Raw genomic sequence first — 15,191 nt, 5'->3', positions numbered from 1 at the left:
CAAACACACGGAGTATAAGGGACAAATTGAATGAATTGCAGGTGCAAATTCAACTTAGAAGGTACAACATGGTGGCCATTACTGAGACATGGCTGCAGAATGGTCAGGACTGGGAACTGAATGTACCGGGTTATAAGGTCTACAGGAGAGTTAGGGGAAACTGGTAGAGGGGAGGAGTAGCCTTAGTGATTAAGGATGAAATTACTTTAATACTTTAATGATAAGAGAGGATGTAATGAGAGATTAGCAGGTATTGCTTGAAAAGGATTTAAGACCGTAGTGGGAGTTGTGTATAGGCCCCCTGGTAACAGCTGTGAAGTGGCAGAATGTATAAATGCAGAGATTAGACAAGCATGTAGCAAAGGCAGAGTGATTTTAAAGGGGGATTTTAACTTTTGTGTAGATTGGGATAAGCAGACGAGCTCATGTCAGAAAGGTAACGAATTTCTTATGTGTTCAAGACAGCTTTCTGCATCATTATGCCCTACAACCAACAAGGGGGCAGGACATATTAGATTTAATAATGAGTAATGAGCCAGATTTCGTTAACAACCTAACGGTGCGTGAACATTTAATAGCGATCATAATATGATCGAGTTCAACGTTATGTTTGAAAGGGAGAAACCCGTAACGGCTGATAAGATTCTAAATTTAAGTAAAGCCGACTTCAACGGGATGAGACAGAGACCGTCCACAGTAAACTGGATAAATCTGTTAATGGGCAAAACGACAAAAGATTAGTGGGACGTATTCAAAAAAGAATTTAACGTGATGCAGTACCAGTTTATACCCCTAAGGGGCAAGAGCTTTACTTGCCAAAAAACAGCCATGGATGACTAAAGAGGAAAGGGACAATATTATACTAAATGAAAAAGCAAAAAAAAAAGCAAAAAATAGCACCGATCCTGGTGACTGGGAGAGATTCAAAGAACAGCCAAGGGTGACAAAACAGATAGGAAGAGCTACAAACGGGAGTATGAAAAGAAACTTGCAAGGGATATCAAAATCAACACAAAAAACTTTTACAATTATTTTAGGTAAAGGAGGGTGGTCAAGAGCAATGTGGGCCCCTTAAAAACTGAGAATGGTGAGATTGTAAATGGAAATAAGGAAATGGTGGACATGTTAAGTAATTACTTTGCAGCAGGTGGTGAGCGAACCAACACAAGGGAAAAACCTACTTGACCTCGTCCTCACCAATCTACCTGTCGAAGATGCATCTGTCCATGACAGTATTGGTAGGAGTGACCACCGCACAGTCCTCGTGGAGATGAAGTCCCGTCTTCGCACTGAGGACACCATCCAACGTGTTATGTGGCACTACCACCGTGCTAAATGGGATAGATTCAGGACAGATCTAGCAGCTCAAAACTGGGCATCCATGAGGCGTTGTGGGCCATCAGCAGCAGCAGAATTGCATTCCAGCACAATCTGTAACCTCATGGCCTGGCATATTCCTCACTCTACCATTACCAACAAGCCAGGGGATCAACCCTGGTTCAATGAGGAGTGTAGAAGAGCATGCCAGGAGCAGCACCAGATGTACCTAAAAATGAGGTGCCAACCTGGTGAAGCTACAACTCAGGACTACATGCATGCTAAACAGCGGAAGCAACATGCTATAGGAAGAGCTAAGTGATTCCACAACCAACGGATCAGATCAAAGCTCTGCAGTCCTGCCACATCCAGTCGTGAATGGTGGTGGACAATTAAACAACTAAAGGGAGGAGGAGGCTCTGTAAACATCCCCATCCTCAATGTTGGCGGAGTCCAGCACGTGAGTGCACAGGACAAGGCTGAAGCGTTTGCAACCATCTTCAGCCAGAAGTGCCGAGTGGATGATCCATCTCAGCCTCCTCCCGATATCCCCACCATCACAGAAGCAAGTCTTCGGCCAATTCGATTCACTCCACGTGATATCCAGAAACGGCTGAGTGCACTGGATACAGCAAAGGCTATGGGCCCTGACAACATCCCGGCTGTAGTGCTGAAGACTTGTGCTCCAGAACTAGCTGCGCCTCTAGCCAAGCTGTTCCAGTACAGCTACAACACTGGCATCTACCCGACAATGTGGAAAATTGCCGAGGTATGTCCCGTCTACAAAAAGCAGGACGAATCCAATCCGACCAATTACCGCCCCATCAGTCTACTCTCAATCATCAGCGAAATGATGGAAGGTGTCATTGACAGTGCTATCAAGCGGCACTTACTCACCAATAACCTGCTCACTGATGCTCAGTTTGGGTTCCGCCAGGACCACTCGGCTCCAGACCTCATTACAGCCTTGGTGCAAACATGGACAAAAGAGCTGAAAGAGAGTAACTGCCCTTGACATCAAAGCAGCATTTGACCGAGTGTGGCACCAAGGAGCCCTGGTAAAATTGAAGTCAATGGGAATCAGAGGAAAAACTCACCAGTGGCTGGAGTCATACCTAGCACAAAGGAAGATGGTAGTGGTTGTTGGAGGACAATCATCTCAGCCCCAGGACATTGATGTAGGACTTCCTCAGGGCAGTGTCCTAGGCACAACCATCTTCAGCTGCTTCATCAATGAACTTCCCCCCATCATAAGGTCAGAAATGGGGATGTTCGCTGATGATTGCACAGTGTTCAGTTCCATTCGCAACCCTTCAAATAATGAAGCAGTCCGAGCCCGCATGCAGCAAGACCGGGACAACATCCAGGCTTGGGCTGATAAGTGGCAAGTAACATTCACGCCAGACAAGTGCCAGGCAATGACCATCTCCAACAAGAGAAAGTCTAACCACCTCCCCTTGACATTCAACAGCATTACCATCGCCGAATCCCCCACCATCAACATCCTGGGGGTCACCATTGACCAGAAACTTAACTGGACCAGCCACATAAATACAGTGGCTACAAGAGCAGGTCAGAGGCTGGGTATTCTGCGGCGAGTGACTCACCTCCTGACTCCCCAAAGACTTTCCACCATCTACAAGGCACAAGTCAGGAGTGTGATGGAATACTCTCCACTTGCCTGGATGAGTGCAGCTCCAACAACACTCAAGAAGCTCGACACCATCAGGGAAAAAGCAGCCCACTTGATTGGCACCCCACCCACCACCCTAAACATTCACTCCCTTCACCACCAGTGCACAGTGGCTGCAGTGTGTACCATCCACAGGATGCACTGCAGCAACTCGCCAAGGCTTCTTTGACAGCACCTCCCAAACCCACGACCTCTACCACCTAGAAGGACAAGAGCAGCAGGCACATGGGAACAACACCACCTGCACGTTCCCCTCCAAGTCACACACCATCCCGACTTGGAAATATATCATCGCTGTGTCAATTCCTGACTCCCTTCCTAACAGCACTGTGGGAGAACCTTCACCACACGGACTGCAGCGGTTCAAGAAGGCGGCTCACCACCACCTTCTCAAGGGCAATTAGAGATGGGCAATAAATGCTGGCCTTGCCAGCCACGCCCACATCCCATGAATGAATAAAAAATAATTTCAGTCGGGGAAGAGGATAGCATGCCGGATACCCCAGGAAACTAATTTTGAATCCGGGACGGAGTCTCACCATAATTAACGTAAGAAAATTAACTCTAATGAAGAAAATAAAGTGACAAATCCCCAGGTCCAGATGGTTTCCATCCCAGGGTTTTATAGGGAGTAGGTGAGCACATTGCCGATGCCCTAATTATAATCTTCTAATGATCTCTCAATTCAGGAACTGTTCCTTTAGATTGGAAAATTGCACATGTCACGCCGCTATTTAAGAAAGGTGAGAGGGAAACCAGGGAATTATAGACCTGTTAGACTAACATCTGTTGTTGGGAAATTACTAGAGTCTATAATTAAGGATAGGGTGACTGAACACCTTGAAAATTTTCAGTTGATCAGAGAGAGCCAGCATGGATTGTAAAGGGTGGATCATACCTGAAGAACTTGATTGAATTTATTCAAGAGGTGACTAAAGTAGTGAACAGGGGAATGTCAATGGATGTTGTTTATATGGATTTCCAGAAGGCATTCGATAAAGTCCCTCATAAGAGACGGTTAGCTAAAGTTGAAGCTCATGTAATTGAGGGCAAATTATTGACCTGGTTAGGAAATTAGCTGAGCGGCAGGAGACTGAGAGTAGGGATAATGGGCAGGTACTCAAATTGGCAGGATGTGATTAGTGGTGTTCCAAAGGGATCTGTGTTGGGGCCTCAATTGTTCACTGTATTTATTAACGACTTAGATGATGGGATAGAGAGCCGCATATCCAAGTTTGCCGATGACACAAAGATAGGCAGCATTGTAAGCAGTGTAGATGGAAGCATAAAATTATAGAGAGATATTAATAGATTAAGTTAATGGACAAAACTGTGGCAAGTGGATTTCACTGTAGGCAAGTGTGAGGTCATCCACTTTGGACCTAAAAAGGATAGATCAGATTACTTTCTAAATGGTGAAAAGCTCGAAACAGTGGGGGTCCAAAGAGACTTAAGCGTCCATGTACATAGATCGTTAAAATGTCATGGACAGGTACAGAAAATAATCAAAAAGGCTAATAGAATGCTGGCCTTTATAACTAGAGGATTAGAATACAAGGGGGTAGAAGTTGAGCTACAGCTATACAAAGCCCTGGTTAGACCACACCTGGAGTACTGTGTTCAGTTCTGGGCACCGCACCTTAGGAAGGATATATTGTCCTTGGAGGGAGTGCAGCGTAGGTTTACTAGAATGATACCTGGACTCCAAGAGTTAAATTACGAGGAGAGATGACATAAACTAGGATTGTATTCCCTGGAATTTAGAAGATTAAGTGGTGATTTGATTGAAGTTTTCAAGATATTAAGGGGATCCAGTAGGGTAGATAGAGAGAAACTATTTCTGCAGGTTGGGGAGTCTAGGACTACAGGACACAGTCTAAAAATTAGAGCCAGGACTTTCAGGAATGAAATTAGGAAACACTTCTACACGCAAAGGTAGTTGTTTGGAACTCTCTTCCACAAACGGCAGTTGATGCCAGCTCAATTGTTAATTTTGAAGCTGAGATTGATAGATTTTTGTTAACCAAAGGTATTAAGGGATATGGGGCTAAGGTGGGTATATGGAGTTAGGTCACAGATCAGCCGTGATCTCATTGAATGGCGGAACAGGCTCGAGCGGCTGAATGGCCTACTCCTGTCCCTATGTTCTGAATGTAATTAATACATTAAAAGATCAGTCAGCCATTTTTATTTTCTTGCTCTCTCAATAGGTACAGTCTGAAATACATGGAAGGTGGCTGAGGAAGCAATTAAACAGTTACTGGGCCGTGCCAGTGGTGGGGAAAAGCCAGCTGGACACCTCTTGTTGAACTCCTGGGTCAAAGGTCAAATGAAAGCACCGCCAATCCCAATCGATAACCCTCCTCTTTCCTTCCCCTTTCTGTGCTGAAGAATTCTGCCCCTCGCGTCACTTTGGTTAAAAGAAATGCCTCCAGAAAAAAATTCTCAAAGAACTCACTTTGAACGGAGTTTGAGCCATTGAACAATCCGGAAGGTTCTACGACTCAGATGGTGAGCGAAATATTGCTTTGAAGTCTGGATGCCTTGCACCGCAGCAGAGCCAGTTTGACATAAGGGTATTAAGGAAAAAATGTCATAAGCTGCCCCGTTGACTGGGTAAATGTATTGACTTGTGTGTATGTTGGAATGTAGGAAACGTGGCAGCCAACACAAACAGCAGGGTGATAATGATCAGATAATTAATATTGGCTAGGGCAACGGGGAGAACTCCCCTGGTCGTCTTCATAATAGTGGCCGTGGGACCTTTTACGTCCACCTGAGGGGGCAGGCGGGGCCTCGGTTTAACATCTCACCTGAAAGACGGCACCTCCAACTGTTGCTCAAAATCACACTGAATTGTCAGCCTAGATTACATGCTCAAGTCTGTGGAGTGGGACTCAAATCCACGACCCTGTGACTCAGAGACGAGAGTTGCTACCACTGAGTCACGGCTGACACCACCAGGTCTGGCCTACACGTGACTCCAGTCTCACGCTACGTCGTTGGCTCTTTAATGCCTTCAGGGCAACTAGGGATGGACAATAAATACTGGCTTTCCAACGTCACTCACATCTCCTCCTACCCCTGCTGCACTAAGAGATAATTCTCGGGATGTGGGCGCCACTGGCAAGGCTGGCATTTATTGCCCAACCCTTCAGAAGGAGCTGGTGGTGGCGGTCCTTTGTTTCTTGAGCCACTGAAAACTCTGCCCTGTTAACCTGCTGCGACGATAAATTGGAATCCTGAAATCGGAGGCCCTTTTCTAATTGTGATCTCTTGCACTGTGTTTTAACCCAGGTGGAACCCCTTTTTCCAAATGAGAACGGGATGGAGCGGCTGGTCCGTACTCTTGCGTCACTGAGCCGGGGTGAGGAGCAGCGTCTGGAGTTTAACGAGCCGGGACGCCCTGCCTCCCTCAAGCTGCCACGTGGGAAAGTTAAATCCCAGCCTTCGCGAACTCACGGGTTTCTTTCTCGCGACACGGCGCACCTGCTCAGTAGTCGGCCCGTTTAATGATATTTTTCCATTAACTCGCGGAAGAACATTAACTGCCATTCAGTGAATTGACTCCGGAGGGCTGATTTTACCAAATTGAACTTCTGGTGGGGAGCCTTTGAAAGAAAAGAACGAACTCTCATTGGGACAACGTCTTTCAGGACGTCCCACAGCACTTCACAGTCAATGAATTACTTTTGAAGTGTAGTCATTGTTGTAATGTAGGAAACCCAATTTGCGCACAGGAAGATCCCACAAGCAGCAATGTGAGAATGATCGGATCATCTGTTTTTAGTGGTGTTGGTTGAGGGATAAATATTGGCCAGGAGACCGGGGAGAACTCCCCCTGCTCTTCTTCAAAATAGTGGCCCTAGCACTTCAGAGCTGCTGCCAGGGCTCCTATACACAACTCCCACTATAGTCTTAGGTCCTTTCTTATTTCTCAATTCAACCCATAAGGTCTCTGTTGGCTGCTTACCTCTCGTTATATCCTCCTTTATCATTGAAGTGATTTCATCTCTAATCATTAAGGCTACTCCTCCCCCTCTTCCATTTTCCCTGTCTCTCCTGTAGACCTTATAACCTGGTATATTTAGTTTCTAATCCTGACCATCCTGCAGCCATGTCTCAGTAATAGTTATCATGTCATACCCTCCAATTTGAACTTGAATCTGTCGGGGAATAAGGAAATGGCAGAGACATTAGATACAAATATTTGTTTGTCTTCATAGTAGAAAACACAAAAAGCATACCAGAAGTAATGGGGAACCAAGGGTCCAATAAGATTGAGGAACTTAAAGTAATTAACATTAGTAAAGAAAAAGTACTGGAGAAATTAAAGGGACTAAAAGCCGACAAATCCCCTGGACCTGATGGCCTACATCCTAGTGTTCTAAACGAGATGGCTGCAGAGATCGTGGATGTGTTGGTTGTGATCTTCCAAAATTCCCTAGATTCGAGAATGGTCCCAATGGATTGGAAGGTAGCAAATCTAACCTGCTATTCGAGAAAGGAGGGAGAGAATAAACAGGGAACTACAGACCAGCTAGCCTGACATCAGTCATCGGGAAAATGCTGGAATCCATTATTAAGGAAGTGGGAACAGGGCACTTAGAAAATCATAATAGGATTAGGCAGAGTCAATGTGGTTTTCTGAAAGGAAAATCGTGTTTGACAAATTTATTAGAGTTTTTTGAGGATGTAACTAGCAGGGTAAATAAAGGGGAACCAGTGGATGGAATATATTTCGATTTTCAAAAGACATTCGATAAAGTGCCACATAAAAGGTTGTTACACACGATAAGGGCTCATGGGATTGGGGGTAATATATTAGCATGGATTGAGGATTGGTTAAAGGACAGAAAAACAGAGTAGGGATAAACAGGTCATTTTCATGTTGGCAGGCTGTAACTAGTGGAGTGCCGCAAGGACACAAAGGGCCCGATTTTACCAGGGGTGTGGGTTCTCGGCGGGTGGGCCAGCGCGCCCGGTGAAATTAGTGGGTTGCCCGCGCGATCGTAGCAGGCAACACACTAATTGGATCCACTTACCTGCTCCTCCAGGTTCCCCGCTGCTGATCTGCGCGTCGGGCGGGCTGCGCATGCGCAGTACGATCCGTCAGCTGGAGGCGCTCTATTTAAAGGGGCAGTCCTCCACTGACAGATGCTGCCACAAACAGCAAAAATTACAGCATGGAGCAGCCCAGGGGGAAGGCTGCTCCCAGTTTAATGATGCCTCACCCCAGGTATCATTAGATGAGGTGAGGAGGAGGGGGAGGAAAGAGATCTTCCACCCGGCGGGCGGGAGGAAGCGGCCCGCCTCTGCCACCAAGAAGGCCTGACTCGAGGTGGCAGAGGGGGTCACCTGCGCCACCAACATATCGCTCACCTGCATACAGTGCAGGAGGCGCTCCAATGACCTCAGTAGGTCAGCCACAGTGAGAACACGTAGTCTTTCCCCTACACTCCGTCTGCCACAACACTGCCCCCACCCCACATCTCCTTCGGCACTGCCAACACTACTCTGTCACATCACCCCTCATACCCACTCAAACCTCATCCTCATCTTACCTGCACCTACTCACCTCGCGAGTACTCACCCCGCCACTAACACGCAACCCAATCCTCATACAATCTCATGGCTCTATCCCATACTCACCATCTTGTGCATCTCCCTCACGGCCAGCCTCACTCAACCTGCCACCACCTGTGCTGCAGCCACAGGGCATGCATCACATATATGCAGTAGGCAGCGTAAGGCAAACGTGTCGTGAGCATGAAGGGGATGCACAAGGGTGTTTGAGGGTTTGTCATGGTTCTTACTTCTATTGAATTAAAGAACAACTCACATCACACATTATATTGGCACCACAACTGCCATGTCTTCGCGAATCCTGTCTGGTTTGTGCAATAATGCCCGCTCCTGGGTATCCCTATGAGGACCCACCACTGATGCCACCCAGTGTGTCACTGCAGAGTGGGTGTAGGTGTATTTGCAGGGCTCATCTGCGCAGACGACTGAGAGACATCGGGGGTGTCCCCGGTTGCAGCCTGGAAGGCTGTGGAGCAGAAGTTCGGGAGGGCAGTGGTGACTTTGACAGCGACAGGTAGGGAGATGGAGCATGGGCCTGCCAGGAGCAGCTCGGCATGAAAGAGGCTGCAGATGTCCACGGCTACATGTCGGGTGACTCTGAGCCTCCGTGTGCACTGCTGCTCAGAGAGGTCCAGGAGGCTGAGCCTCGGTCTGTGGACCCTGTGGCGAGAGTAGTGCCCTCTGCGACGCATCTCTCTCTGTGGTTGCCCTCCCTCCTGCTGTACAGGTGGATGTGTCACAGCACTCTGTTGTGGAGCTCCACGTGTCAGAGGTGGATGGCGAGGCTGGTGAGGCTGGTGATGCTGTTCGCCCTCAGAGGAGGTCATGACTGCAGCTACGGCGGCCCCCATCCGCAAGATGTACATCTGAGGGGGTCCGCAAGGTAGGTACATGTCTCCGGACCCCGGGGTAAGTGTGCAGGTTGGTGACTTCAGCCATCAGGAGGAGGGTGGTGGAGGCCAAACTTTGTCCCAAGTGACAGAGCGGCCTCCTGCAATGGGTGAGGGTCTCCCCCCACCCCACCTGTCAAATGGACCTTTGCAGCTGCCACAGGCTGACAGCTGCAACACGTCCATTTCAACTTGGAGTGTTTCCCCCAGTGTGGGAGACAGTCCCATGTTTATCCAAAATCACACACAGTCCCTTAATCAGGTCAGTTAATGACCTGAACAAGCAAAGTAAATACTCTCAAGTGGCATCCCGCTGGCTTTAATTGCCTGCGGGATTCCCACCAGCGGGGGCTGCGCGCGCACGCCGGCGCGTCATCGGGGAACCCGGAAGTGGGCGGGATCGAGGCGCGATCCGGTCCCGCACCTGGATTTCGGGATTTTCGGGCCCCCCTGCCGAGAACACACCCAGTAGCGGGTGCTAAAATCGGGCCCAAAGAGTCTGCAAAGGGATATAGACAGGTTAAGTGAATGGGCAAGAAGGTGGCAAATGGAGTATAATGTAAGGAAATGTGAGGTTATTCACTTTGGTAGGAATAATAGAAAAACAGAATATTTAAATGGTGAGAAACTATTAAATGTTGGTGTTCAGAGGGATTTGGGTATCTTTGTAAATGAAACACAGAAAATTAACATGCAGGTACAGCAAGCAATTAGGAAGGCAAATGGTTTGTTGGCCTTTATTACAAGGGGGTTGGAGTACAAGAGTAAGGAAGTCTTACTACAATTGTACAGGGCTTTGGTGAGACTACACCTGGAATACTTTGTACAGTTTTGGTCTCCTTATCTAAGGAAGGTTATACTTGCCATAGAGGCGGTGCAACGAAGGTTCACTAGATTAATTCCTGGGACGAGAAGGTCATCCTATGAGGAGAGGTTGAGTAGAATGGGCCTATACTCTCTGGAGTTTAGAAGAATGAGAGCTGATCTCATTGAAACTTATATGATTCTGAGAGGATTTGACAGGGTAGATGCTGAGAGGCTGTTTCCCCTGGCTGGAGAGTCTAGAACTAGGGGTTGTTGGCTAGGGGCTGCAGAAACTACCGAGTTTATTCCAAACTGCTGACACACAGGCAAAAGCAACTTTTGAACTGAAGTAACCTGAGTTCAGTCGCTGGCCTGAGCTGGCTGGAACCGTTTTGAATTAGCTAAGTTTCGTGAAAGACAAAGGAGCTGTGATAAGACACAAGTCCTTATTTAGAAAAGGAGTAATGATGTAATGCTACCTAAGTCCTTGGGACAGAGCCAATAAGGAGAAGACACGGACTGGGCGAGCAAGCTTAAACCAACGGGAGAGAGACAGCACAGCTTGAAGAGATAAGATTTGGAATAAGAAGGAAGAATCTCGGGTGTGGAGCCAGAGCGAAGACTCCAGAGACCAACCATACGCGGAAGTGGAAGAACCTACGTCAGGGACGTAGAGACGACGTCGAACGAGAGAGAGAGAACGGAACGCCTGGCCAGCGTCAGCTCTCCTTTTCTGGTATTAGCCTTTATATTCTGTGACCACTCAGGGAGTGTCAGAGAAACCTAGTGGGTGTGCGTTTAGATCTTGTTTGGGTATAAAACTGTATAACCTGGTGCAAACTGCATGTCTAAATCTAACCAGACGTATAGCGTTTAGATCCTAGTTTGGGTATAAAACTATATAACCTGGTGCAAACTGCATGTCTATATCTAACCAGACGTATAAGCTGTATATGATCTAACGACGTGAATAAAGCGAATTGAGAGTTAAGAGAGAATTGACTCTTCTCCTCTTTGTACTAAGCCTCAGGATAAGGGGTCGGCCATTTAAGACTGAGATAGGAGAAATTTCTTCACTCAGAGGGTTGTGAATCTTTGGAATTCTCTACCCCAGAGGGCTGTGGATGCTCGGTCGTTGAGTATATTCAAGACTGAGATCTATAGATCTTTGGAGGGTGATTTTAAACCCCAAGAATGGTGGGTTAGGGGCAGGTGGGAGTTGAAAATAGTTGTTTATTTCGGGTCGCAACTGCAAAATTTTCGGACTTTGCATTCCCAGTGGGAAGTCTGGACTTTTATGTGCCGACGTTAAACCCGGAAATAAAGCCGGGTTGCAGTCGTGACCGAAAAAACAAGTATTTTCAACTCCCACCCGCCCCCAACCCACTCGTTCTTGGGGGTTAAAATCACCCCCCGGACTCTAGGGGAATCAAGGGATATGGGGCTCTGGCGGGAAAGTGGAGTTGAAGTCAAAGATCGGCCATGATCTTATTGAATGGTGGAGCAGGCTCGAGGGGCCGTATGGCCTACTCCTGCTCCTATTTCTTATATTCTTGTATTTTTAGAAGATGTTTCTACATGCGGGAGAGACCAGAACTAGGCATCATTAATATAAGATAGTCACTAATAAATCCAGTCGGGAATTCAGGAGAATCGTCTTTACCCAGAGAGAGGTGAGAATGTGGAACTCGCTACCACAAGGAATAGTTGAGGCGAGTAGCATAGATGCATTTAAGGGGAAGCTAGATAAACACATGAGGGAGAAAGGAGAAGAAGGATATGCTGAGAGAGTTAGATGAAGTGGGAGGGAGGAGGCTCGTGTGGAGCATAAACACCGGCATGGACCTGTTGGGCCGAATGGCCTGTTTCTGTGCCGTACAGTCTATGAAATGCTATGTAATTCTATGAATATAGAAGTTTAAGGGGACGATTTGATTGATATTTTTAAGATTTTGAAAGGAATTGATAGGGTAGATAGAGAGAGACCTTTTCTGCTGGTGGGGAAGTCTAGGACAAGGGTCATAATCTTAAAATCAGAGCCAGGCCATTCAGGAGAGAAGTTGGGAAACACTTCTTCACGCAAAGGGTGGTAGAAATGCGGAACTCTCTCCCACAAAAAGCAGTAGGTCCTAGCTCAATTAATAATTTTAAATCTGAGATTGATAGATTTTTGCTAGCCAATGGTATTAAGAGATATGGAGCCAAGACGAGTGGATGGAGTTAGGATACAGATCAGCCACAATCTCATTGAATGGCGGAACAAGCTCGAGGGGCTGAATGGCCTACTCCTGTTCCTATGTTCCTATGTTAAGGGGGTGGGGTGGGAGGCCTACCATATTTTATGACAATATAGTAAGGGACAGGGCTTATTTGTTAGAGCCATTTGATTCCTTTACACTTGGAGTATCGTTCTGCTGTGGTCTACGGAAATAGATTCTAGAACAATCTTTTCAAAGCACTGACGTCTTTCTGCAGAACAGTCCCACAGAAAAATCTCTGCCATTTGGCACATCGCCCAAGACATTCTCAAAGAGTGAGCCTCGACGGCAAGTGTCACCAGGCTATTCCACCGTGGGTGGCATAACCTCACCTGACCCTGCCCTCACCTGATGTCAACACACTCACTTTTAAACCGGGGTTGGAGGGATGGGTGGGGGGGGAAGCACTGGACGCCGTTCAGGAGTGGGAAATTTGGCCGAATTATTAACCTTCTCCATATCTCAGTGGCTTTGAGTCTAATTTGTAATGCTGCTAACTCCAGGGTGAGATTAGCTAACACGGAATCAGCCCGGTCAGTACGGCTCCTTATCACACAGGATGGTGCGATTACCAAATGAGGCATAAATTGGGTGGGGTTTATAACATACGGAAATGACGGGCAGGAACAGACCAGCTGGTCCATCAAGCCTGCCCCACACTCAACAAGGGCTGGAGCATCATGACTAGACCCTTCCTAACTCCCCGGGGGTATGTAACAGGTGGCCGATTCGCTATCACCAGGTTTCCACCCTGGCTGGAAGTGAAAATAACCCTCCCAAGATGTCTCCCAACACAGGCATGATGGGCCGAATGGCCTCCTCCTGTGCTGTTCATAGGAACATAGGAACAGGAGTAGGCCATTCAGCCCCTCGTGCCTGCTCCGCCATTTGATAAGATCATGGCTGATCTGTGATCTAACTCCATATACCTGCCTTTGGCCCATATCCCTTAATACCTTTGGTTGCCAAAAAGCTATCTATCTCACATTTAAATTTAGCAATTGAGCTAGTATCAATTGCCGTTTGCGGAAGAGAGTTCCAAACTTCTACAACCCTTTGTGTGTAGAAATGTTTTCTAATCTCACTCCTGAAAGGTCTGGCTCTAATTTTTAGACTGTGCCCCCTACTCCTAAAATCCCCAACCAGCGGAAATAGTTTCTCTCTATCCACCCTATCCGTTCCCCTTAATATCTTATATACTATGAGACTACGATACTTGGGTGTTAATTAAGGGGTAAGCGGGGTGGGGGGGGAGGAGATAAAGGTTGAAGGATATTTGAGGACACTTTTGAAAACAGGGAGGGAGTGAGGGAGGGAGGAAGAGGGATTTGGGGAGGGGTTCCAAATGACAGGGGCATATTGACAGTAAGAGTGGTCACCTATGATTGAGTAAAGGAAGCAGGAGAGGCAAAGAGCAAAACTACCGACCGCCATGCTCTCGGGGCAACTAGTGATGGCAATAAATGCCCAGAGACGCTCACATCCCGAGAATGAATTAAAAGACCATTTTTACCACAGTGTCTGTGACTCTTCCACTGCAGTTAAGTTAGTTGAGTGGGAGATCACGGGGTTAAATTGACCCCCTTTCTCTCACATCCCCCAAAACATCAACCCATCATTTCTCTTTAGAAACGCTGACTACCTTTAATATACCTGTGGTGGCCGGAACATAGGAACAGGATCAGGCCATTCAGCCCCTCAGACCAGCTCCGCCAATCAATTAAATCATGGATGAACTGTATCTTATTTCCATTTACCTGCCTTTGCTCCATATCTCTTGTTACCTTTGCCGAACAAAAATCTATCGATCTCAGTCATGAACGCTCCAGTTGTCCCCCAGCCTCCACAGCTTTTTGGAGGGAGAGAGTTCCAGATTTCCACTACCCTTTGTGTGAGGAAGAGCTTCCTGATTTCACTCCTGAACGGCCTGGCTCTAATTTTAAGATTATGTCCCCTTGTTGTTGATTCCCCCACCAGAGGAACATAGGAACAGGAGTAGGCCATTCAGCCCCTCATGCCTGCTCCGCCATTTGATAAGATCATAGCTGATCTGTGATCTAACTCCATATACCCGCCTTTGGCCCATATCCCATAATACCTTTGGTTGCCAAAAAGCTATCTTTTTTTTTTATTCGTTCATGGGATGTGGGCGTCGCTGGCGAGGCCGGCATTTATTGCCCATCCCAGATCTATCTCAGATTTAAAATTAGCAATTGAGCTAGTATCAATTGCCATTTGCGGAAGAGAGTTCCAAACTTCTACAACCCTTTGTGTGTAGAAATGTTTTCTAATCTCGCTCCTGAAAGGTCTGGCTCTAATTTTTAGACGGTGCCCCCTACTCCTAAAATCCCCAACCAGCGGAAATAGTTTCTCTCTATCCACCCTATCCGTTCCCCTTAATATCTTATAAACTTCGATCAGATCACCCCTTAACCTTCGAAACTCTAGAGAATACAACCCCAATTTGTGTAATCTCTCCTCATAACCCTTGAAGTCCGGGTATCATTCCAGTAAACCTACGCTGCACTCCCTCCAAGGCCAATATGTCCTTCCGAAGGTGCGGTTCCCAGAACTGCTCACAGTACTCCAGGGGAGATAGTTTCTCTGTGTCTACCCTATTGAATCCTTGTAACATTTTAGACA

The 15,191-nt window shown here is 47.1% G+C and overlaps 1 protein-coding gene across 1 annotated transcript in view; it reads left to right on the top strand.

Annotated features, from left to right (window-relative positions):
• LOC137332493 (growth hormone-releasing hormone receptor-like) overlaps nt 1–5,319 on the top strand; it is a 76,167-nt gene extending 70,848 nt beyond the window's left edge. Inside the window, exon 15 of the mRNA XM_067996389.1 lies at nt 5,221–5,319. Coding sequence (XP_067852490.1) covers nt 5,221–5,319 — 99 coding nt within the window. The remainder of the gene's footprint in view (nt 1–5,220) is intronic.
• Nucleotides 5,320–15,191: the final 9,872 nt, after the last annotated feature.

The sequence above is a fragment of the Heptranchias perlo genome, chromosome 2, assembly GCF_035084215.1.
Source record: "Heptranchias perlo isolate sHepPer1 chromosome 2, sHepPer1.hap1, whole genome shotgun sequence".
Taxonomy (NCBI): Eukaryota; Metazoa; Chordata; class Chondrichthyes; order Hexanchiformes; family Hexanchidae; genus Heptranchias; species Heptranchias perlo.
This window is presented reverse-complemented; position numbering and strand designations above follow the sequence as displayed.